Source organism: Oncorhynchus keta, chromosome 10 (genome assembly GCF_023373465.1).
Source record: "Oncorhynchus keta strain PuntledgeMale-10-30-2019 chromosome 10, Oket_V2, whole genome shotgun sequence".
Lineage (NCBI taxonomy): Eukaryota > Metazoa > Chordata > Actinopteri > Salmoniformes > Salmonidae > Oncorhynchus > Oncorhynchus keta.
Window position 1 is genome coordinate 41,122,318 of NC_068430.1, and position 24,582 is coordinate 41,146,899.

At 43.7% G+C, this 24,582-nt stretch overlaps 1 protein-coding gene and 1 non-coding gene across 6 annotated transcripts in view; one reads left to right on the forward strand and one right to left on the reverse strand.

Moving 5' to 3' along the window:
- Nucleotides 1–22,670, reverse strand: part of cita (citron rho-interacting serine/threonine kinase a) — a 55,368-nt gene extending 32,698 nt beyond the window's left edge. For 3 of the 5 annotated variants that reach the window (XM_035778172.2, XM_052527043.1, XM_052527044.1), the window contains exons 1-13: nucleotides 22,240–22,651; nucleotides 21,842–21,983; nucleotides 20,047–20,222; nucleotides 19,661–19,759; nucleotides 17,708–17,850; nucleotides 17,333–17,426; nucleotides 16,848–17,054; nucleotides 14,744–14,897; nucleotides 12,710–12,899; nucleotides 7,668–7,773; nucleotides 5,343–5,486; nucleotides 4,878–4,997; nucleotides 65–235 (exon numbers count right to left, since the gene is read on the reverse strand). In XM_035778172.2, coding sequence (XP_035634065.1) covers nucleotides 65–235; nucleotides 4,878–4,997; nucleotides 5,343–5,486; nucleotides 7,668–7,773; nucleotides 12,710–12,899; nucleotides 14,744–14,897; nucleotides 16,848–17,054; nucleotides 17,333–17,426; nucleotides 17,708–17,850; nucleotides 19,661–19,759; nucleotides 20,047–20,222; nucleotides 21,842–21,983; nucleotides 22,240–22,332 — 1,839 coding nt within the window. In that variant the 5' untranslated portion in view covers nucleotides 22,333–22,651. Of the gene's footprint in view, nucleotides 1–64; nucleotides 236–4,877; nucleotides 4,998–5,342; nucleotides 5,487–7,667; nucleotides 7,774–12,709; nucleotides 12,900–14,743; nucleotides 14,898–16,847; nucleotides 17,055–17,332; nucleotides 17,427–17,707; nucleotides 17,851–19,660; nucleotides 19,760–20,046; nucleotides 20,223–21,841; nucleotides 21,984–22,239 lie in introns of all 5 variants that reach the window. The other 2 variants (XM_052527041.1, XM_052527040.1) reach the window with 2 other exon arrangements.
- Nucleotides 9,359–9,436, forward strand: trnat-ugu (transfer RNA threonine (anticodon UGU)). Its single transcript has one exon. It is a non-coding gene; the product is annotated as a tRNA-Thr (tRNA).
- Nucleotides 22,671–24,582: the final 1,912 nt, after the last annotated feature.

The window sequence follows — 24,582 nt, forward strand, 5'->3', positions numbered from 1 at the left end:
CATGTTAGCATTCCGACTGCACCTGCATTCACCTCCATGGAGGTCCTAAGCAGTATTCACACACCTTCTGGATCCTCTGCTGGTAGTCCACAGCCTTCCTCTTGAGCTCCTCGCTGGTGTTCCGGGAGTCTCGGAGCTCTGACTCGTACAGGTCACTACGGCGCCTGGCGGCAGACAAGTCCTCCTCCAGCTGCCGGATGGTGACCTGCATCTCCTCCAGCTGGGCATGGTACTCCTACGGCCGGGCGCACAGAGAAAGACAAGGGTTCAGGGTGTGTGTGTGTGTGTGTGTGTATGTCTCCTCTAACTCGGCATTATACTCCTGGAGCACAGGGAAAATAAAATGTCAGGAGTAGTTCAAGAGCATTATACTGTATGCAGGCGAAGATGAACATATTCTGGGCCCCAGGGAATTAAAGTCTCATGAATGTGTGTGTGTGTGTGTGTGTGTGTGTGTGTGTGTGTGTGTGTGTGTGTGTGTGTGTGTGTGTGTGTGTGTGAGAGAGACTGGCTCATCGTTTCTGCGGAGTTGTCGTGTTAGATTTTAAAAGGTTTTATAATTACTATAATGACATCCACTCTTCAGGACGGAAAACATCATCCTTATAATCATCACACTGTCAAAATAAAAACCCTCGTTAGGCTTTTCCCTTCATGTTTTACACATACCCGCTTCTAATAATATTGTTGATAATAACCGACAAGAGCTGGCTTGTTATACTAACGGCAGTAGAATGAGCCTCTCATTGAGACGGTGGGGTTAAAAGCCTCTTACCTGCCGCTCTATAGTACATGAGCATGTGGAGAGGATGAATCACAGACAAAGAGAGGCTTGCTAAGCCTGCTGATCCCTACTCTGGGTGTGGAACACTCTCTCACACTGCTGCCTGCCTCAGAGGGCATCAATCACTGGCTCCTAGACCAATCACTGGCTCCTAGAACAATCACTGGCTCCTAGACCACAGACAATCACCCAGAGATTCACACCAGACCAGAGAGTTAGAGACTGCAGAGGTACGCTAGGCTAGTTTCTACAAAGGATTTTGTGTGTGTGTGTGTGTGTAGCTCCTTGTATCCTTGTTTAAAGGGACACAGAGTTCTAAATATAATACATGCCATTCAGCAGACACATTTATCCATAGCGACTTACAGTCATGCGTGCAACATTTTACATATGGGTGTCCCGGGAATCGGACCCACTACCCTGGCATTACAAGCGCCATGCTCTACCAACTGAGCTACGAAGTAGTGATGGGGGGAATACAGAAATACAGTTGCATATCTGGATGTTATTCTTTTTTTTACGATATATCGTATCATTTTGACACGGTCACAATATTATTTTTGCTAGTTGGCTGTACCTTTACCAAAACTCGGGAGTCAATTTGTTTTCAGAGATTTCATTTCCATGACTGATCAAAACGTGTTCTCTCATCCCTCTGCAGCAGACATATGGTTAGCAAAATGTTCAGAACATCGAATCGCAATAAAATCACAGTATCGAATCCCAAAACATATAAAATCGTGAGAGTCACAATGCATACTGTATCAGCACCAAGTATCATGATAATATTGCGAGGTCCATGGCAATTCCCAGGTCTACTACAAAGGACCGCATAATAAAGCCATACCCTCTATGACAAAGTGTGTGGGTATGAGCCTCATTTGTCGACCAGTATTTACGTAAAGGGTCACAGAATAAGGTAATAAAGACAAAGATACTGTACAGTTAGTGATGAGTGCAATAATACTGTATTAAAGAGCACATATACTGTATTAAAGAGCACATATCCTGTATTAAAGAGCACATCTAGCTCCCGAGTGGCGCAGCAGTCTAAGGCACTGCATTTCAGTGCTAGAGGAGTGACTACAGACCCTGGTTTGATCCCGGGCTATATCCCATCCGGCTGTGAACGGGAGTCCCATAAGGCAGCACACAATTGGCCCAGCGTCGTCCGGGTTAGGGGAGGGTTTGGCCGGTGTAGGCCGTCATTGTAAAGTAAGAATTTGCTCTTAAATGATTTTCCTAGTTAAATGAAAGTTTAAATAAAAAAATATGTACATAGCATTATGCATTGCAAATATGAAAAGGGATTCTGTATGATCTTACTATGTAGATATGAGAGAGTGGAAAAGTAACACTGGACTGGCTAGGCCCAGGCTACAAAAGGTGCTCAATGACCATTCAATGCTTGCAGGATGTTACATTCTTTTTTTAAATTTCACCTTTATTTAACCAGGTAGGCAAGTTGAGAACAAGTTCTCATTTACAACTGCGACCTGGCCAAGAAAGTAAAGCAGTGCAACACAAACAAGAACAGAGTTACACATGGAATAAACAAACTTACAGTCAATAACAAAATATAAAAAATCTATATACAGTGTGTGCAAATGAGGTAAGGTTAGGTCACTACGGCAATAAATAGGCCGTAGTGGCAAACTAATTACAATATAGCAATTAAACACTGGAGTGATAGATGTGCAGAAGATGAATGTGCAAGTACAGATACTGGGGTGCAAAGGAGACAAAAAATAAATAATATGGGGATGAGATAGTTGGATGGGCTATTTACAGATGGGCTATGTACAGGTGCAATGATCTGTGAGCTGCTCTGACAGCTGATGCTTAAAGTTAGTGAGGGAGATATGAGTCTCCAGCTTCAGTGATTTTTGCAATTTGTTCCAGTCATTGGCAGCAGAGAACTGGAGGGAAAGGCGGCCAAAGGAAGAATTGGCTTTGGGGGTGACCAGTGAAATATACCTGCTGGAGCGCGTGCTACGGGGGTGCTATGGTGACCAGTGAGCTGAGATAAGGCAGGGCTTTACCAAGCAAAGACTTATAGATGACCAGGAGCCAGTGGGTTTGGTGAGGAATGTGAAGCGAGGGCCAGCCAATGAGAGCATACAGGTCGTGTGTAGTATATGGGGCTTTGGTGACAAAACTGATGGCACTGTGATAGACTGCATCCAATTTGCTGAGTAGAGTGTTGGGAGGCTATTTTGTAAATGACATCGCCGAAGTCAAGGATCGGTAGGATAGTCAGTTTTACGAGGGTATGTTTGGCAGCATGAGTGAAGGACGCTTTGTTTGCGAAATAGGAAGCCGATTCTAGATTTAATTTTCGATTGGAGATGCTTAGTGTGAGTTTGTAGTTGTCCACATATTCTAAGTCACAACCGTCCAGAGTAGTGATGCAGGACAGGCGGGCAGCGATCGGTTGAAGAGCATGCATTTAGTTTTACTTGCATTTAAGAGCAGTTGGAGGCCACGGAAGGAGAGTTGTATTGCATTGAAGCTCGTCTGGAGGTTTGTTAACACAGTGTCCAAAGAAGGGCCAGAAGTATACAGAATGGTGGCATCTGCGTAGAGGTGGATCAGAGAATCACCAGCAGCAAGAGTGACATCAATGATGTATACAGAGAAAAGAGTCAGCCCGAGAATTGAATCCTGTGGCACCCCCATAGAGACTCCCAGAGGTCTGGACAACAGCCCCTCCAAGTTGACACACTGAACTCTGTCTGAGAAGTAGGTGGTGAACCAGGCGAGGCAGTCATTTGAGAAGACAAGGCTATTGAGTCTGCCGATAAGAATGTAGTGATTGACAGAGTCGAAAGCCTTGGCCAGGTCAATGAATAAAGCTGCACAGTAGTCTTTTATCGATGGCGGTTATGATATTGTTTAGGACCTTGAGCGTGGCTGCACCCATGACCAGCTCGGGAACCAGATTGTATAGCGGAGAAGGTACGGTGAGATTCGAAATGGTCGGTGATCTGTTTGTTAACTTGGCTTTCGAAGACCTTGGAAAGGCAGGGTCGGGCATACATAGGTCTGTAACAGTTTGGGTCTAGAGTGTCTCACCCTTTGAAGAGGGGATGACCGCTGCAGCTTTCCAATCTTTGGGGATCTCAGACGATACGAAAGAGAGGTAGAACAGGCTAGTAATAGGGGTTGCAACAATTGCGGCGGATAATTTTAGAAAGAGAGGGTCCAGATTGTCTAGCCCAGCTGATTTGCAGGGGTCCAGATTTTGCAGATCTTTCAGAACATCAGCCATCTGAATTTGGGCAAGTTGCTATGGGGGGTGCAGGGCTGTTGACCGGGGTAGGGGTAGCCAGGCGGAAAGCATGGCCACCCGTAGAAAAATGCTTATTGAAATTCTCAATTATCGTGGATTTATCGGTGGTGACAGTGTTTCCTAGCCTCAGTGCAGTGGGCAGCTGGGAGGAGGTGCTCTTATTCTCCATGGACTTTACAGTGTCCCAGAACGTTTTGGAGTTTGTGCTACAGGAAGCAAATTTCTGTTTGAAAAAGCTAGCCTTTGCTTTCCTAACTGCCTGTGTATATTGGTTCCTAACTTCCCTGAAATGCAAGAGTCCTGATCATAGACATAGGAGTGAATTGTCTGTGTTCTAAATTTTGGGAAAGTCTACAAAATGGCGTTTCCCTTACTAGAACCTCTAGAGGACATGTCTTGAGTTTGGGACACAATTTTAGTTGTGTGACGCATACAACTCAGAAAGGCAGAGGGTTAGTTAATAGGTTTGGTGCTGTATGTATCAAAGATCAGTTTTGGCCTTTCACATCATGACCTGATCCAACTCATACTCTGCAGGGCTCTATGCTGACTTGTTTTTACAAGGAAAGATGTAAGCGCACACTGAAAAATATTTGCGATATTAGACATAGCTTCTAAAATACAATTCCATTCCGCACAGCAAAGTATTTCGGCGCATTTGCAAGAAAATGGTTGCACTGTAGAGCCCTGCTCTCGCATGCTTGATGCATACGGCCCTCTGGGTGAAAACTCAGTAAGCATGAAGTTCACTGGTAAGGAAGGGGTTGATGAAGTGAAGACAAAGTTGAAGTGTGATTCTACCTGCTCCTTGATCTCCTGTAGCTTGCTGCTTTGCTCTCTGATGTCATGCAGCAGCTGCAGAGCCTTGTCATCCTCCTGAGACACCTCCACACGGGCTGCCTCCAGGCTGCGCTTTAAGCTCTGTGGAAACACACGCACAAAAAAACACACGCACACACAGTAAATAAATCACAACGCATTCAAATATATCACCCTATAATTCGGTAGGTCTACTCTAATCAAACGGAGAAATGCATGACGACACCGCATTATCATCAGTCATGCATATACTAAACTATATGGGACGCATTAACAAGGTTGTAATGAAGAAAAAGAATGTAAGAGACACTCCACTGTCCAATATGCACTCAACTGTGTTGATATGCAACTAGATATTTGAACACAGAGTTAACACATTACTTTTCTAGCAAAATAGCTGTAACCGTAAGGATAGTTTCGGATGGACACATAGCATTAGGTACTCACACTGCACTCAGTGATGTAGGTGGCCAGGTCCTGCTCCAGGATGGTCCTCTGGTTCTCAGAGGCTTTGAGCTCCACATCCTTTTGGTGCAGAACTGACTCCAGGTCAGTCATCTTGCGCTGAAACCTAGAGATCTCCTGCTCCATCTAGGAAGGAAGCCACAAGGGACACCGAAGCTAGCTATTATACCGTGACTCAAAGGTTTATTTTTCAGAGTTGTACAGTGGGTAGAACAAGTATTTGATACACTGCCGATTTTGCAGGTTTTCCTACTTACAAAGCATGTAGAGGTCTGTAATATTTATCATAGGTACACTTCAACTGTGAGAGACGGAATCTAAAACAAAAATCCAGAAAATAACATTGTATGATTTTTAAGTAATTAATTTGCATTTTATTGCATGACATAAGTATTTGATCACCTACCAACCAGTAAGAAGTCCGGCTCTCACAGACCTGTTAGTTTTTCTTTGAGAAAGCCCTCCTGTTCTCCACTCATTACCTGTATTAACTGCACCTGTTTGAACTCGTTACCTGTATAAAAGACACCTGTCCACACACTCAATCAAACAGACTCCAACCTCTCCACGATGGCCAAGACCAGAGAGCTGTGTAAGGACATCAGGGATAAAATTGTAGACCTACACAAGGCTGGGATGGGCGACAGGACAATAGGCAAGCAGCTTGGTGAGAAGGCAACAACTGTTGGCGCAATTATAATAAAATGGAAGAAGTTCAAGATGACGGTGAATCACCCTCGGTCTGGGGCTCCATGCAAGATCTCACCTCGTGGGGCATCAATGATCATGAGGAAGGTGAGGGATCAGCCCAGAACTATACAGCAGGACCTGGTCAATGACCTGAAGAGAGCTGGGACCACAGTCTCAAAGAAAACCATTAGTAACACACTACGCAGTCATGGATTAAAATCCTGCAGCGCATGCAAGGTCCCCCTGCTCAAGCCAGCTCATGTCCAGGCCCGTCTGAAGTTTGCCAATGACCATCTGGATGATCCAGAGGAGGAATGGGAGAAGGTCATGTGGTCTGATGAGACAAAAATAGAGCTTTTTGGTCTAAACTCCACTCGCTGTGTTTAGAGGAAGAAGGATGAGTACAAACCCAAGAACACCATCCCAACCGTGAAGCATGGAAGTGGAAACATCATTCTTTGAGGATGCTTTTCTGAAAAGGGGACAGGACGACTGCACCGTATTGAGGGGAGGATGGATGGGGCCATGTATTGCGAGATCTTGGCCAACAACCTCCTTCCCTCAGTAAGAGCATGGAAGATGGGTCGTGGCTGGGTCTTCCAGCATGACAACGACCCCGAAACCCACAGCCAGGGCAACTAAGGAGTGGCTCCGTAAGAAGCATCTCAAGGTCCTGGAGTGGCTTAGCCAGTCTCCAGACATGAACCCATTAGAAAATCTTTGGAGGGAGCTGAAAGTCCGTATTGCCCAGTGACAGCCCCGAAACCTGAAGGATCTGGAGAAGGTCTGAACGGAGGAGTGGGCCAAAATCCCTGCTGCAGTGTGTGCAAACCTGGTCAAGAACTACAGGAAATGTATGATCTCTGTAATTGCAATCAAAGGTTTCTGTACCAAATATTAGGTTCTGCTTTATCAAATACTTATGTCATGCAATACAATGCAAATGAATTACTTAAATATCATACAATGTGATTTTCTGGATTTTTGTTTTAGATTCCGTCTCTCACAGTTGAAGTGTACCTATGATAAAAATGACAGACCTCTACATGCTTTGTAAGTAGGAAAAGCTGCAAAATCGTTAGTGTATCAAATACTTGTTCTCCCCACTGTATATAGAAATGTTTACTTCTCAGAGTTGTACACATTTTGTCAAATGAGACGAGATAGCCACTCAAAAGGAGTTCAACGTTTGCCCCATGTCACAGTAAATGCCACGAGAGATCTCCTGCCCCATCTGTTAATCAATACATAATTAATTAACAGTAATGAATTTGGTTAAAAAGCAGATTTTTTACTATATTGGTTATTATAGCACTCAAATCAATATCCATCTAGAGAGTATGCCATGCATATGCTACACTGACGTATGGACATTATAACTCCACGACAACCTCCTAATTCTCTCGGATTCCAATGAGATATTTCAATAAGATCATTTAAAAATCAGTGTGTAAAAACAACTCATCGGAGAAGGTGAATACTGTTGGGAGTGTCAAGATTAGTTTACATTCAGGTTAAATAGTGCCTGGAGACTTTAGATATATACCACCATTCGCAATCATTTACATGTGGCCCATTTCCAGGAAAAAAAAATAAAAAAAATAAGCAGTACAGTACCTTGTGACATTTGTCTTGAGTTTCTTGAAGTTCTTTGCTTTTAATATGAAGCTTTTTCTCCATGGAGTTGGTTTTGGCAGGAGAGTTGAGGCCTGAAGCCACTGACCTGGGACAAGGCATACGGGAGAACACATTCATTGCACCATTCTTTGACAAAACATTCACATCTCATTTTGAATTGAATGCAAAGTTTGAATGCAAAGTTTGACAAATATGTCAGATTCTAACTGGCATTCAATAGTTTCTTCAATCCAGACTATAGGCCATTGACTAGGCTATTACATGACTGCAATTCAAACTCAATAAATAACACATGTTTAATGCCATTTAATTCAAAGCAACTAGGCCCATTTCTCTTCTCAATATAATTTGGTACAATGACTGTCCATCTCGACTACGTTGAGTCAAACGGAAAAGTTCAATTGGATTTGGCAGACAATGACTTTGAAGTCAATCCTCATGCTTAGAGGCTTAGTTTGTGGTAATACGATGAGGGATGATTAACATAGTAATCAAGATATTAATTAAGATATTAAAGGGAAGTTACAATATATCAACCGCTTGAATTTGTAGGATGGAACAATTCCCGTCAGAAAAACAAGTGCCGTTATTATCATAACCCCCAAAACAATGAAGCCTATGTTTTTGATTGGCAAATGACTAAACACATGATGTTTAGGCCTACCTCTTCAAGCTATGTTTTAAAATTGAAGGCTAATCTTGCTCCCAGTGTCATACCTTCACCACTACAGATACAGTAGGCTATATCAGAGAAAGTAAGTGCTATGTATAAATCTCATGAAATGCACAGGGATATTGATCCATTGTTCACATGTCACTTTTCTGGCCAGCTCTGATGGAAAACGTGTTTTCATAGCTTTCATCAACAAGAATTATGTTTGAACCATTTGTATTTCCTGTTACAGAATGTATTTCCCTGATTACTACATAAAAGATGTGAGTAAACAGGTTTCCATCCAACACCGAGAGGTGTTCTAAAAACTTTGACTGGTACTGTGTGACCTTTTCCACAATTTGCTGTGTTCCAGCCTGAATTAAACATTACTTGAGACTTTGTCACTGGCCTACACACAATACCCCATAATGTCAAAGTGGAATTGTTTTTATTTATTTATTGTAATTAAAAAAATAATGAGGAAAAGCTAAAATGTCTTCAGTCAAAAAGTATTCAACCCCTTTGTTATGTCAAGCCTAAATAAATTCAGGAGTTTTTTAAATTAACAATTTGCATGGACTCTGTGCAATAACAGTGTTTAACATGATTTTTGAATGAATACCTCATCTCTGTACCCCTCCCCACACACAAATAGCTGTAAGGTCTCTCAGTTGAGCAGTGTATTTCAAACAGAGATTACACCACAAAGACAAAGGAGGTTTTCCAATGCCTCAAAGAAGGGCACCTATTGGTGAAGTTATTAAATACACTTTGGATGGTGTATCACATCACCCAGTCACTACAAATACAGGCGTCCTTAACTTAGTTGCCGGAGAGGAAGGACATCGCTCATAGATTTTACCATGAGGCCAATGGTGACTTTAAGACAGTTAATGGCTGTGATACAAGAAAACTGAGGATGGATCAACAACATTGTAGTTACTCCACAACACTAACCTAAACCTAAAGTGAAACAAAGGAAGCCTGTACAGAATAAAAATGTTAATCCCACTTTGTAAGTGTGGCTCAGTTGGTAGAGCATGGCGCTTGTAACGCCAGGGTAGTGGGTTCGATTCCCGGGACCACCCATACGTAGAATGTATGCACACATGACTGTAAGTCGCTTGGGATAAAAGCGTCAGCTAAATGGCATATATTATTTATATATTAACAAAATGTGGAAAAAGTTGTGTGAATACTTTCTGAAACCACTGTATGTTGTGTGGTCCATGCAGTTTATGAGGCTACACTTTTCAGAGTGGTGAAAGTGCAAGGTGATGAACTTGATTCTCCTTTCCAATAAAAATTGAGGGTCTTATTCTTAATGACAGATCCTTGGCTGCAGTTTGTCAAACCTTTTTGTTCATAAAAATATCATCATGTAGGCTATAGGCTACCTGCACTGTATCTGCAAGCTGTTGGCTAGAGCACACGTGCCAAGACCAAGTAGAAGGAATTGTCCGTATCGTCCCGAGATAGAAGTGTGTACAGGCACAGATATGGGTACCAAAAAAAAGGTCCCAAAGAACACAGTGGCCTCCATCATTCTTAAATGGAAGAAGTTTGGAGCCACCAGAACTGTTCCTAGAGCTGGCCGCCCGGCAAAACTGAGCAATGGGGGAGAAAAGAGCCTTGGGTCAGGGAGTTGACCCGATGGTCACTCTAACATGGCTCCAGAGTTCCTGTCGAGATGGGAGAACCTTCCAGAAGGACAACCATCTCTGCAGCACTCCACCAATCAGACCTTTATTGTAGACCGGCCAGACTAAAGCCACTCAGTAAAAAGCACATGACAGACCGCTTGGAGGACTCTCAAGACCATAAGAAATAAGATTCTCTGTTCTGATGAAACCAAGATTGAACTCTTTGGCTTGAATGCCAAGCGTCACGTCTGGAGGAAACCTGGCACGATCCCTACGGTGAAGCATGATGGTGACAGTATTGTGCTGTGGGGATGTTCTTCAAGGGAAGGAACGGGAAGACTAGTCCGGAGCGAGGGAAAGATGAACAAAGCAAAGTACAGAGAGATCCTTGATGAAAACCTGCTCCAGAACGCTCAGGACCACAGACTGGGGCGAAGGTTCACCTTCCAACAGGACAACAACCCTAAGCACACAGCCAGGACAACGCAGGAGTGGCTTTGGGACAAGTCTTTGAATGTCCTTAAGTGGCCCAGCCAGAGCCTGGACTTGAACCCGTCTCTGGAGAGACCTGAAAATAGCTGTGCAGCGACCCTGCCCATCCAACCTGACAGAGCTTGAGAGGATCTGCAGAGAAGAATGGGAGAAACTCCCCAAATATAGATGTCAAGCTTGTAGCATCATACCCAAGAACTCTCAAGGATGCAATCACTGCCAAAGGTGCTTCAACAAAGTACTGAGTAAAAAGTCTGAATACTTATGTAAAAGTCATATTTCATTTTATTTTGTATAACTTTTTAAAAAATTAAATAATTTGCAAAAATATGTTTTTTGCTTTGTCATTATGGGGTATTGTGTGTAGATTGATGAGGGGAAAAACTATGAAATCCATTTTAAAATAAGGCTATAACGTAATTGTTTTGTGAGAAGTCAAGGGGTCTGAACACTTTCTGCGTGACAAAACCATCTGAATTGAAAATCCGATGGAAACCCATTTAACTTGTAGTCGGTACATAGGAATTTTGCCGCAAAACTTATTTTCATGTCCACTACATCATCACGCACAGCCTTTTATCCGCAACAAGTCAATGTCTAGCAATCACAGAATCTTGTTTACATAACGACATGTAGTCCGACAAACAAACCATGAGAAAAACTGCAATGTAAACACAACAGCACATTTCCTCGAGCTCTCAGGACCACCATTACATGAGTACAGATCGAAATGGACGGATACATCGAAATGCCAAAAACACAGGTACATGACATAACACGCATCCACAAAAATCAGCACCAGTTTTCCTTGAATGCATACTGAGCAACATACTTCCCTCATCATCACAATGCCCCTGGGAGAGACGGTGGCTGGCGAACAGCAAAACACACAGGATGGGCATCACTGCCTCCTTCACACTGTGCAGAGATCATAGATCAACAGCCAGCGCTGGCTGCATTTTCATAGATAGCCAGGATGGATGGCTGGGCAGGCTCTGTGTGGTTACATGTTAGCACTTGTCAGCTACAGGAGCTCCCATCTGCTTCCACTATGCTAAACAAATGACCATTTGCCTGGATTGCTCTGCATTTTTCCCTAATTGGGCTTAATGAGCAGTTTAATATACAACAAGCCCTCATATGTTAACACAATCAGCTTCTGTGTCTCGTTTGCGCTGCTTGTTTGGTACCATTAAAAGCAGTGCAAAAAATGAAACCAAAAACAGATCATCGCGTCTTAGGGAGATGCAGCATCGTGGGAGAGAAAATAAAATATATGAATGTAAAATAGGGAGGAGAGAGAGAACGAGAGCGCGAGAAAGAGAGAGACATACAGAGGGGTCAAAAAAAACATCCTCGTTTCCATAGAAATACATTCTCTCCACCAATCTGCATCCCTCCTTTCTCTGACTAATCTAATCTTCCCTTTGTTTCATGTTTTTTGTGCTCCTTTTCTTATTTCTGTTCCTTTTCTGCATCATCACCCACAGATTCTGCAATTAACCTGCCACAGGGAACAGTCAGTGCTAGAAATCAACCAGGGGCAACATTATTAGGGAATCAGCAAGCCACTGACTAGTTGAGTCAATTACCAACCAAACCACACCGCTGTTAATTTGGCAAAGCCATCATACACTGCGCGGCAATAACAAAGGCAGAGCACCAGAACATGCACACAACTGAGGAGGGGAGAGAGGGGAGGGTCTCCTCCACCTCACAGCAGCGCACGCCATCGACACACTCACCGGAATACCAACCAGCTCTGATAGTCCAATAACATCAGCAAGCTACGTTCTCCTACCATTCAGCTCTGGTGTGTCTGATCTCCACAACAGTCAGAGGTAGACGACAAACCTCTAGTCTCATTCTTTATCCCAACCTTTCTCAATCAGAGAGCTCTGTTTTCAGATGGTGAAAAGTCAGAATCCGGTCTGTGTTTATGACTGGATGAACGCATGAAAGAGGGGCTTGTCTCCAACGAGAAAGGAGAGAGAGGAGTTCCCCTCATTCTGTCTGACACAGCACATAGCCACCAAGCCCATAATAGAGCCACCAGCCAAGCACTGCCACTGCAGGAAAAAAACAGCCTATAGAAAGACATGGTTGGATGATACCCGGAGAGCGTTGCCGTGGCGTTACTCAAGGCAGATCAGACCTGCCACCACCTGTGAATGGCGCCTATCAAGCAGAGGGGTTCGGCTGACAGACGCAGGTCAAGGTACAGTACTTACTCAGACTTGGCCAGCGCTGTCAACGCCCTGCTGAAGAACCAGCCTAGAAAGGGCAGGTCCTGGCCCTGGAAGCCCGGCCGCAGGGGGTCTCGCTGGGCATCCGCTCGCCGGGGCCGAGGCTTCTCCGGAGGCTCCTCAAAATTGGAGGTATCATCTTCGGCGCGGAGTGTCGGCACGAAGGGAGGGAGGGCTGCGGGAGGAGGGAGAAAAGAACGAACGAGGGAGAGAGAGTGAATGAGCGAGAGAGATACGCCGGGAAAGAGTCAACAGATACAAAAAACGGGGGAAGTGAGGAGAAGAAACATGCGATGTGGCTGTAGCGCAGCAATTCGCGCACTCTCACACACACACTCATAAATTGCTCCCCCCTCCCATACATACGTTGTAGCGTCTCCCTCTCTCTCACTGCAGCAGCTCGGTCTAATCAGCTGGAGCCATAGCCGCCAAAGCACAGCCCTATAGTCTAGCGCTCTATCTGCACTCACTCAACCATTAACAAGCCCAGCCTCATACATTTGCACAACACACACACACGCATTTAAGACGCACACCAATCACACCATCTTATGGTAGTCTTTAAGAACATTTTAAAGCAGAGGCAGTATTTGGATTCACGAATGTTCCTTTGATCAACATATTTGACAAATAGCCCATTAAGCTTGGTGGGTGAATAGCCACCCAGAGCACTTTTATTTATTTATTTATTGTACCTTTATTTAACTAGGCACACATATTCACACACATATGAACAAATTCTTATTGACAGTAACGACCTACACCGGCCAAACCCGAACGCTGGGCCAATTGTGCGCAGCCCTACGGGACTCCCAATCACGGGCCGGTTGTGATACAGACTGGGTTTCGAACCAGGGTGTCTGTAGTGACGCCTCTAGCACTGAGATGCAGTGCCTTAGACCGCTGCGCCATAACATCCTGATGCTGTGTTTTAATGTCAATGAAACAAAGGAGCTCTATGATCAAGTACTTGGACACGGGACCCCATTTCTTACTGAATTCAGCAACAAATTTCTTTCAATCAGGGTCCACAAATCACAGCTCTTCCATGAAAGGAAAGATATTCCAGTAAATCCTCTTCCAGAAATAGAATAGTCCACAGTAATTCTAATTCCAGACTTTCATCTATTTACCCCGACAACAATATGATATTGTGAGCATCAATGAGGCAATTTCACATATCTGGTCAATCAAAGGCTCTGGCATTCTTCTCATGACATTCTCACCACGTGTCAATGCTGAGTGATTCTGAGCTGTAACACACAAGCCTTTATCTCATTAATATATTCCCTCATCCTAGTGTCAGGCTTTATGTCCAGCCTTTTCCCTGCTCTCCTGGGGATCACACACACACACACACAGTAGTAGTGGCATCAGTAGTTGTGAGATAATGAGATTCGCTACGGTCTGGCAGGAGGCCAGCTTAGTCCAGAGGGGGGATGTTGAAGAGAGATCAGGAGCTGTGTGTGTGTGTGTGTGTGTGTGTGTGTGTACACATTACACTGTACGTAGTGTACTGTGTACAATATTTGTTTCCTTTAGTAGTATAGTGAAGCATGGAAAGCGCTTGAGTGCTGTATTTCAAGTGTGTGCATTCCATCGATCAATAAGAAAGAGCTCTACAAACCATTTACTGAAGTAAGCTAAATATACTGTATATCCAAAAACTGTCTTAGTGAATCAACAACCAAGATAAGTGGAAAACCGTGCCAGCTTTAAGTTTGAGTGAACTATCCCTTTAAACCGAATCAAACCCTAGTTTTTCTTCAAACGGTTCTTCTCTACCTTGCAACACTAAACAGATGTAAGACACACATTCATAAAACAAGACTGAGGTGAGAGGACCATGTTCAGCTTATAACCAGGGTCGTACTCATCAGGGCACTCAACGGATAAGTTTGAAAACGTTTCGCAAACAGAAAATGAAAATAAGTGTTTCTTATTGGACAAGTTCACTTGTTTTCCATTTGGTGGCTAATGAATATGACCCTGGTCAGTCAGGAGGGGGCCAGGGCTCACCTTGTCTCAGCTTGTTCCAGTCCACAGTGGAAAAGAAGGGGTGACAACGGAGCTCCTCAAAGCCTAGCCGCTCCTGCGCTCCACAAAGTAGACTCTGAACCAGGTCTACAAAGTGCTTACTGGCCTTTGGATCCTGGGGGAACCTCAAAAAACGCTGGGAGGAAAACGATAGGGACAGAATGCAGTCACAACGGTCTTAAACATAGAATTCAGATAACTCTGTGGCAGCTAAGGTTGTCAAGAATCACAAAATGTTTTGATATGACTACTGTAGTTGGTGTAAAATTGCTACGCCTATTTTCCCTTTTTTTTTTTTTTAAATCAAATCAAATTTTATTTGTCACGTACACATGGTTAGCAGATGTTAATGCGAGTGTAGCGAAATGCTTGTGCTTCTAGTTCCGACAATGCCGTGATAACCAACAAGTAATCTAACTAACAATTCCAAAACTACTGTCTTATACACAGTGTAAGGGGATAAAGAATATGTACATAAGGATATATGAATGAGTGATGGTAGAGGGCAGCATACAGTAGATGGTATCGAGTACAGTATATATACATTTGAGATGAGTATGTAGACAAAGTAAACAAAGTGGCATAGTTAAAGTGGCTAGTGATACATGTATTACATAAGGATGCAGTCGATGATATAGAGTACAGTATATACGTATGCATATGAGATGAATAATGTAGGGTAAGTAACATTATATAAGGTAGCATTGTTTAAAGTGGCTAGTGATATATTTACATCATTTCCCATCAATTCCCATGATTAAAGTGGCTGGAGTTGGGTCAGTGTCAATGTCAGTGTGTTGGCAGCAGCCACTCAATGTTAGTGGTGGCTGTTTAACAGTCTGATGGCCTTGAGATAATTTTTGGCCTTGAGATACTGTTTTTCAGTCTCTCGGTCCCAGCTTTGATGCACCTGTACTGACCTCGCCTTCTGGATGATAGAGGGGTGAACAGGCAGTGGCTCGGGTGGTTGATGTCCTTGATGATCTTTATGGCCTTCCTGTAACATCGGGTGGTGTAGGTGTCCTGGAGGGAGGTAGTTTGCCCCGGTGATGCGTTGTGCAGACCTCACTACCCTCTGGAGAGCCTTACGGTTGAGGGCGGAGCAGTTGCCGTACCAGGCGGTGATACAGCCCGCCAGGATGCTCTCGATTGTGCATCTGTAGAAGTTTGTGAGTGCTTTTGGTGACAAGCCGAATTTCTTCAGCCTCCTGAGGTTGAAGAGGCGCTGCTGCGCCTTCTTCACGACGCTGTCAGTGTGAGTGGACCAATTCAGTTTGTCTGTGATGTGTATGCCGAGGAACTTAAAACTTGCTACCCTCTCCACTACTGTTCCATCGATGTGGATAGGGGGTGTTCCCTCTGCTGTTTCCTGAAGTCCACAATCATCTCCTTAGTTTTGTTGACGTTGAGTGTGAGGTTATTTTCCTGACACCACACTTCGAGGGCCTTCACCTCCTCCCTGTAGGCCGTCTCGTCGTTGTTGGTAATCAAGCCTATCACTGTTGTGTCGTCCGCAAACTTGATGATTGAGTTGGAGCGTGCGTGGCCACGCAGTCGTGGGTGAACAGGGAGTACAGGAGAGGGCTCAGAACGCACCCTTGTGGGGCCCCTGTGTTGAGGATCAGCGGGGAGGAGATGTTGTTGCCTACCCTCACCACCTGGGGGCGGCCTGTCAGGAAGTCCAGTACCCAGTTGCACAGGGCGGGGTCGAGACCCAGGGTCTCGAGCTTGATGACGAGCTTGGAGGGTACTATGGTGTTGAATGCCGAGCTGTAGTCGATGAACAGCATTCTCACATAGGTATTCCTCTTGTCCAGGTGGGTTAGGGCAGTGTGCAGTGTGGTTGAGATTGCATCGACTACAGCTCGGCACCTTTAGACTGCCTGAAGAGATAGCGGACAGCCTCATACATCATTTGTCAGGTAAACCCCCCATCACTTTTTCATAGCCATCCATTTTACAGATTCAAAATAAAAATGACCTACTTTTCCAGGATACCAGTATCATTCCATACCTTTTTACCGACTTCCAGACCAGTGCATGATGTATCAGACAGTACATATTAGATATAATAATGGGACCCTACCTGGAAGTTCATGATATTGTGGGCAGTCTTGGTGGCGGTGCCATCGGTGAACGGAGACTTCATGTAGATCATCTCGTAGGCGATGATCCCTAGTGACCACCAGTCACACTCTAGGCCGTAGCTACACTGGGACCCCCCGTTCATAGCCCCCAACACCTCAGGGGACAGGTAGTCCTGCGTCCCGACAGGTGCCCTGGGGGTAAACACCTGCAAAACAGCCATCTCAGTTACTCTCACCTCATGAATAACCTCTAAATTAATGTTATTATGTGGAAGTTGTAACTGCTATTGCATTATGTTATAACCCAATGTTTGAGTAGTAATCCATCCCATGCACAGGTTTCACATGTTGTTTCAATGGAGCCAGCAACTTGGTAGTTACATTAGCTTTTTGGTTTGTTTTTGCAACACAACCTTCTCACACATTCAATAGGAAACATAAGAAATCCTCTTCAGTATATTCATTCTGATGTGTGAGCTTTTACCTTTTTATTAGCAGTGAGCTTGGCAGCTGAACCAAAGTCTGCCAGCTTGATGTGCCCAGTGCGGTCAATGAGCACATTCTCTGGTTTGACATCTCTGCAACAGGAAAAATGCGAGGAGTATGTGAGAGAATGCAGGAGAAAGCGAATGGGAACAGAAGGACAAGGAGGAGCGAGACCAGACAAAACAATTTGACCTAAACGCAGGTGAGAGATTTTACAAAGAGCGAGAAGGATTTCTCTCTTATACCTGTGGTGTATTAACCCTATATGAACATTGACACTAGTAGTCACGTTGTTATTCTGGGGATTCACATTAGCGGTACAGAGGTGTGCAGCCCATTTGAGTGTATTATAAGTGTGGAATTTGGAAGTCACCTGTGGACAAAACCCATCTGATGCACAGCGTGGATGGCCTCCACTAGTTCGGCCAGGTAAAACTGGGCCATGGCCTCATCAAATTGCTCCTCATATCTGTTCATCAGGGCCATCAGGTCCCCACCCGGGAGGTAATCCATCGCCTATCAACACACACACACGGAAATTAAACACACACACGGACATGTGCATAGTAACGTGACAATCATGTTTTCAGACAAACAGGAAACTGTCTTGCAAACAGCCTGACCAAAAAGTTTAATTCATTTGGTGTTTATTTGAAACCCTGCGAAAAAAGACAAGTATCACCACGCCACATTGCAGACAACACAGTTTCTATGATCATTGGTCCCATATTAAACCACCAAGAGCTCCAGAATGTGTGTGTAAATCAAATTGAAATACTTGTCACATGCTTTGTAGACAACAGCTGTAGACTAAAAGTGAAATGCTTACTAACGGGTCCATTTCCAACAACACAGAGTTAAAGATAAGATAACATTTTTTATAAAAAATATAAATAGTGAGGAATAAATACACTGTGAATAACAACTATAAATAATAAGTAAAAATAACATGGCTATACATAGGGAGTAGAAAATAACAAAGCAACCGTTTCTAATTAATTCTACCAGTGCTGCCGTTGTTCCATGCATTCTAAATGTAAACAGGAAGCAATAAAGGCAGCAGCTATCAGTAGGGGTGTTAAAAGTTCAGCAACGAGGAGCATACCGCAGCGCATGAATGGTCGGGGAGTCTGAATGAACAGCAGCATTCTAAAGAGGTTACCTAGCAACAGGGTACTGAGAGACACTTTGGAGCAGTCTAACACTTGGGTAGAGATGGATTCTTTGTATTTTCTCTGGGCTAAGTATGGAAGTGTGGGCAGAGATCAGAGCTGGGAGTGGGGGCTGACTGAGCTGAAGCAGACATGGAAAATAACTCATTTCTAATTTAAGCCACTCAGTTCGCTTTCCGAGCAGCAATGCATTGCTCACTTGGCATTTGTTTTGGATATTCTAATCCCACTAAATTCACAGGAAGAATTGGACAGAGTGTTCCAGCAGGAAACGGAGTACAGTGAGGGAAACACACAATTGTACTGATTAGGTAAAGTGGGAAAAAACATCTAAAATGCCAACTTTTTGGCCGAAGGGACACATTTGGGACACACATTTTGGGATTTCGAAATTGAATTACAGGCCACAAAGAGGGTTGCAAAGGAACGAAACCAATTTGATTATTTATTTTTATTTAGCTACGCAAGTCAGTTAAGAACAAATTCTTATTTACTATAGGCCTACTAAGGCCTATAGATGCTATTTATGCATGAATTCGGTTTATATTCTTGTTGTTGTTATGAAAAGGAAGACATGGCAGCATCCATACCCCGCAAACACTATGCATCGATAACATGTTTTGAAAATCTATAGTACTGTTTATCAGCCCAATACAAAATATGGTACATGACGCCATCTATTGGACATCTGATGGATAGCAGTGGAGAGGTATAAGACTATGTAAGAAAATTGAAAAGCAACCCGGGTTCCATTTGGATTGACAGAGCGCAATGCCATGATCAATTCATTTAACTACGGATGTAAATATAGGGTCCCAGGCCATATTGAAGTACAAAACAGGCCACGTTCAGCCCTAGTGCCATAGATTGCCCACCGCTGTACTGACCCCTAACCAATTTGGAATCTGATTAGTTCCCAGCCAAATTGTCTTGTTTTTAACGAGGCATTTCTGTGAAAGCAAGGTCGACGGAATGTTTTCGAGCGAGACAGACGAGTGGCCATGGCCATCATTTTCAGCGTTGTCTTAGGGGCATTCTCGCTAGTAATATCTATAGATTTTGACAAATTGTGTTGAATATTGATATTGCATTGTGGTGTCAATCACACAACAAATAATTCATAGGCCATAACCTATGTAGTTCAATACTGTTACCAGGTAGACATTGTCTTGGTCCTGGAAGGCATACAGGAGCTGTGGGATCCAGGGGCTGCAGCTCAGTGCCAGTATCTTCCTCTCCTCCTCATAGAACACCTGAGGGAGGAACAGAACGTGAGTTACAGAGGAAGGGAATGCACCTGCCTGTCAACTACATTTCAGGAAACCACAAACAACGGATATTTTCCAAACATGGTACAGTTTTCACAGATTGACTCCTCAGTCAAAGGTGAATACTTACTTCCATTTAAGTTGACTTTCAAAGTCTCTCTTCGACATTGACGCATGACTAAGTGAAAATTCTATGCTTTTCATGGAAGTGAGGACCCGCCCCCAAAACAAATAACTATTTTTGGAGCAGAATGAAAAATTGTGTAGCTTACATTTTCTTTGGAGCGCAGGTCTGCCTTCTCCATGACCTTCAAGGCACACACATCTCCTGTGGATCTCTCTCGGACCACCTGTACTTCAGCAAAGCGGCCTCGTCCAACCACCCCGCGCTTCTCAAAGTCCCGCAACCCAGGCTGCAACTCATGTAACTCTGACACCACCTCAGAGTCTGAGAGTCACACACACATACACAGTTAAACATTAGTAATTGAGTATTCGAACAGACGTCAAAGCTCAATCTTTAACCAGATAATTTTTTTCAACAAATACTGTCAAACTATTTTGTGCAATGCGCTTTGTGGTTGCCCAAACAGGCAAGTGTAATTTCACCTAGAAGACAACATAAACTTGCTTTGACTCTAGTGTTCCATTTGTACATGTACATTTGCGGGGGCACAACAAAAAAAGAAACCAAGCCAAGCATCGCAAGTTCTTCTCCCTAAATTCCCTTTCCTCTCAGTGTCTCATTCACTCAACTGCGTTCTGACCGCACATGTGCTGAGTGAGCATACAAGCTCCCATTAGGCCTCCAGAAATCAATGCCTATAAAAACATTATCTAACTAATGGGATACACAAGCTACATTCCTTGCCAAATGATGACAGTTCACAAATTCAAAATGGACTTGTTGAATGAAGTAGGAAAATATGTGTTCCAACCACGAGCTGCAGTTTTGGACTAATTGCTTCCTATCTATTATCCGCTTAGGCTCCTTTGCGAACTGCTAGTGACATTAAGAATTGGCTAGCTCAGCCTATAACCACCCTAAATATAGACAAGTTCGAAACCGAAAATATGCAAAAACATTTGTTTGATTAAAACTACATTTTCATCACAATCATTAAGCATAGGCCAACTCACCAAACTGATGTCATGGCCATAATTCACCACCATGCAGAGCTCAATGTGGAATTGTTAATCCAATTTAGAAAATTCCAAAGAACAGGTAGGACAAACTAAATTGAATGCCTGTATATCGAAAAAACAGATCTTGGTTTGTAACCCTGACAAAAAGTATTTCAACTTGCCAAATTAAGCCCTGTTTCAAATTATCACTCTTTGAGAATAACTGTTCCAAACGTGAGATGCGCATCCCTTTGCACGGTCTAACTGTTCTGTCTAATTGTTTCACTTGGGAAAAATATGAGGTTCTATTTTATCCTGTTATATTACACAATATTTTTCTTCTTCTATAAAATTGACTGTGATAAGGGCTAAAGGAAATAAGAGTCTATTGTCTGCTAAATTAACAAAGCAAGGCTATGCTATTACACAGCAATAGGCTTCGACAAGCAAGCGCCACTGCTGAGGTTCTGAAGATTGTGTTCCACAATATGATATAACCAGTTGATATTACGGTTTCAATAAATGAATATTAAAATGGCACTTGCTTTTTTCTTGACTGAATATATAAATGGGTCATGTTATCTGTAATGGTTCTGAAAAATTAGGCATTGTTGGGGCGGCAGGGTAGCCGAGCTGACAAGGTACAAATCTGTCACTCTGCCCTTGAACAGGCAGTTAACCCACTGTTCCTAGGCCGTCATTGAAAATAAGAATTTGTTCTTAACTGACTTGCCTAGTTCAATAAAGGTAAAATTAAAAATTAAAAAACACTGTTGGCATAGGCCTATAGACAAATGCACACATTTGTTTTACATGCAAGTACTCCAACAGTCAAAACATGTAAAATACCCATCCCTATTAAACATAGGAGTATAATAAGATGATATCCTTTACTACTAAAACACTTCAGTAGTAAATGATAGATGCAAATCATATGCTTACACTTGTTGACAAAGTTGGCCACATATTCCATCTTCATTAGGTCTGGGGAAGAGCACTCCTGGTAGAGAAGGAGCAGAGCGTCCAACAGCTCCTCCCTCGTCACATTCACCCCACCCTGTAGGCCATGGTTGGATATCTTTCCCTGGAGTGTTAAAGCAGCAGAGGCATACTTTAAATCATTCTTATCAATTAAACGAGGCTTGCCAACGACCATCTCAGACCTTGCTGAACCTTTATCTGCATTGAACTGTTGAGCTAATTAGCTATATTAGTCGCTAGCAAGTTTATAACAAAATGATTAGGAGTATGTATTTCTACTGTTGTTTTGATTATTCTCTCTTACTAGCCCATATATAAAGGCAGTACATCAAGTAGATACACCAGACAGTAATATTCACCTGCAGTAGGTGGTTGAGGCGGGAGCAGCGACTGGTCATTGGATCGAGAGACGCCAGATCTTTCACGCTCCCTTGATATTTGAATTTAAACATACCGACGCCTTGACTCTTTCCTAATCCAACAGAGATTGACACAGCAGGATCAGTTTTAGAATCACAAAACCAGCTGGTACGTTAGCTATGAGCAGCAATAACAGCTAGCTATCTTGCCCTGGATAATTCAACACATTCATTGTAAGCAAACCAACAGAGATAGAATACGAATGAACTTTCGAACCTAGTACGTACATATAATAAACACGTAATGTAGCCTATCTAAACTTTAGCCAACGGACAATATATTAAAAAAAAAAAAAACATTAGGTTCCTCCTGCTGTCTGCGGACCTGCGGTTGATTTTACTTCCGGTCCACTTTCGAATTTTGCGCGTTCTCTGTTCGCTTCATTACGTCATCGCATCACGCTCTCACAGTGCTCGTTCATTGGATCAAGGTCGTCTAGTCCCGCCCTCCATACTTGGCTGACGCGCGACACACTTGACTACACAGTGGCTGGTGTTCGAAAGACGAGTATTCTCCTCTCTTTCTGTAAAGAAAATCATGCCATCTGGTTTCCTTTAACTGGAATTTGATGTATAGCATTTACTTTTAATTAAGTATGAAAATGTAGTATTTTTCCCACAGTAGCCTACTTAAGTACATTTAAAACAAGATCCACTGGAAGGTTTTTTTGGGGGACAATAATTTCCTCCTTCAGACGAGATGGACCTCATATTTTACAATTTGTGTCTCCCCTTTTTGTAGGCCTGGATTAGATGGTTGCATTCAAGACAAGGTGTTGTCATTCATTTTTTGTCTTATTTTTTTTTTAAATTGCCCCCAAACCAGATACAAACATTACACACATATACGAACAACAATTGAATTTACAGACACACAGAAACAACTATTACATCTCATCTGCCCAGACCCACATGCTCACACCCTCATCCCTAGTGCCTGCATTATTGTTTGCCACATGGCCTTACATTTTTACCAATTTAATAAATCATTTGAAATGTTCATTGTGTTATTGATGACGGATTGACGAGAAGAGAATCATCCAGCATTGGGTATCGCTTTCTGTAAAAAGAGGGTGACCCAATTACCACCTCATCGACGAGAGGATTGTGCAATAAACCTCTAGGTAAACGCCGCACTTCCCAGGAGTCATGTGTATCCCCTGTCACAGGAGGAGACGGTGACTATGGAGACATATGTCACCGAATCTCTGTGACATGGGTACATTCGGCCCTCCATGTCATCCGCCTCCTCGAGTTATTTTTAATAAATAATTTGCACGGATGCAGACCTTATGAGTACCTAGTCATGCCATATGGGTTGACAAATGCTCCAGCCGTCTTCCAATCCTCTGGATATTCTCCGGGACCTGCACGGGCACGGTGTGGTAGTTTATATCGATGAAATTCTGATCTATTCCGCCACACACGCCGCACATGTGTCTCTGGTGTGCAGGGTACTTGGGCAACTGTTGGAGCAAGACCTGTACGTCAAGGCCGAGAAATGTGTGTTCTCCAAACAAGCCGTCTCTTTCCTGTGGTATCGCATTTCCACATCTGGGGTGGTGATGGAGTGTGACAGCACTGCGGCACGGTAAAGGAGGTGCAGCGGTTTTTAGGGTTTGCCAATTACTACCAGACGTTTATCCGGGGTTTTGGGCAGATGTCTGCTCCCATTACCTCATTGCTGAAGGGGGAGCCGGTGCGTTTGCGGTGGTCGGTGGAGGCGGGCAGAGCTTTTGGTTGTCTGAAGGCTTTGTTTACCGATGCTCCCGTATTGGCTCATCCGGACCCCTCTTTGGCATTCAGAGTGGAGGTGGACGCGTCCGAGGCTGGTGTTGGAGCTGTGCTATCACAGCGCTTGGGCACGCCACTGAAGCTTCGGGAAACACTCTTTTCTCATCTGGACTGACCACCGTAATCTGGAGTACATCCGGGCGGCGAGGAAACTGAATCCTCGCCAGGTAAGGTGGGTGATGTTTTTCACAAGATTTCCTTTCACCATCTCATATAGACCAGGTTCCCGTAACGCTAAGGCCGACGCACTGTCCTGTCTCTATGATACCGACGAGTGGTCCATCGAGCCCAACCCCATACTTCCGGCCTCTTGTTTCGTGGCATGGGAGGTGGACGCGGACATTAAGCGGGAGTCACGGTTAGAACCTACTCCACCACAGTGTCCAGCTGGTCGGAGGTACGTCCCGCTTGGTGTTCGCGACAGATTGATCAGGTGGGCCCACACAGGACGGTGCGGGATCTTAGGGGGAAGTATTGGTGGCCCACCTT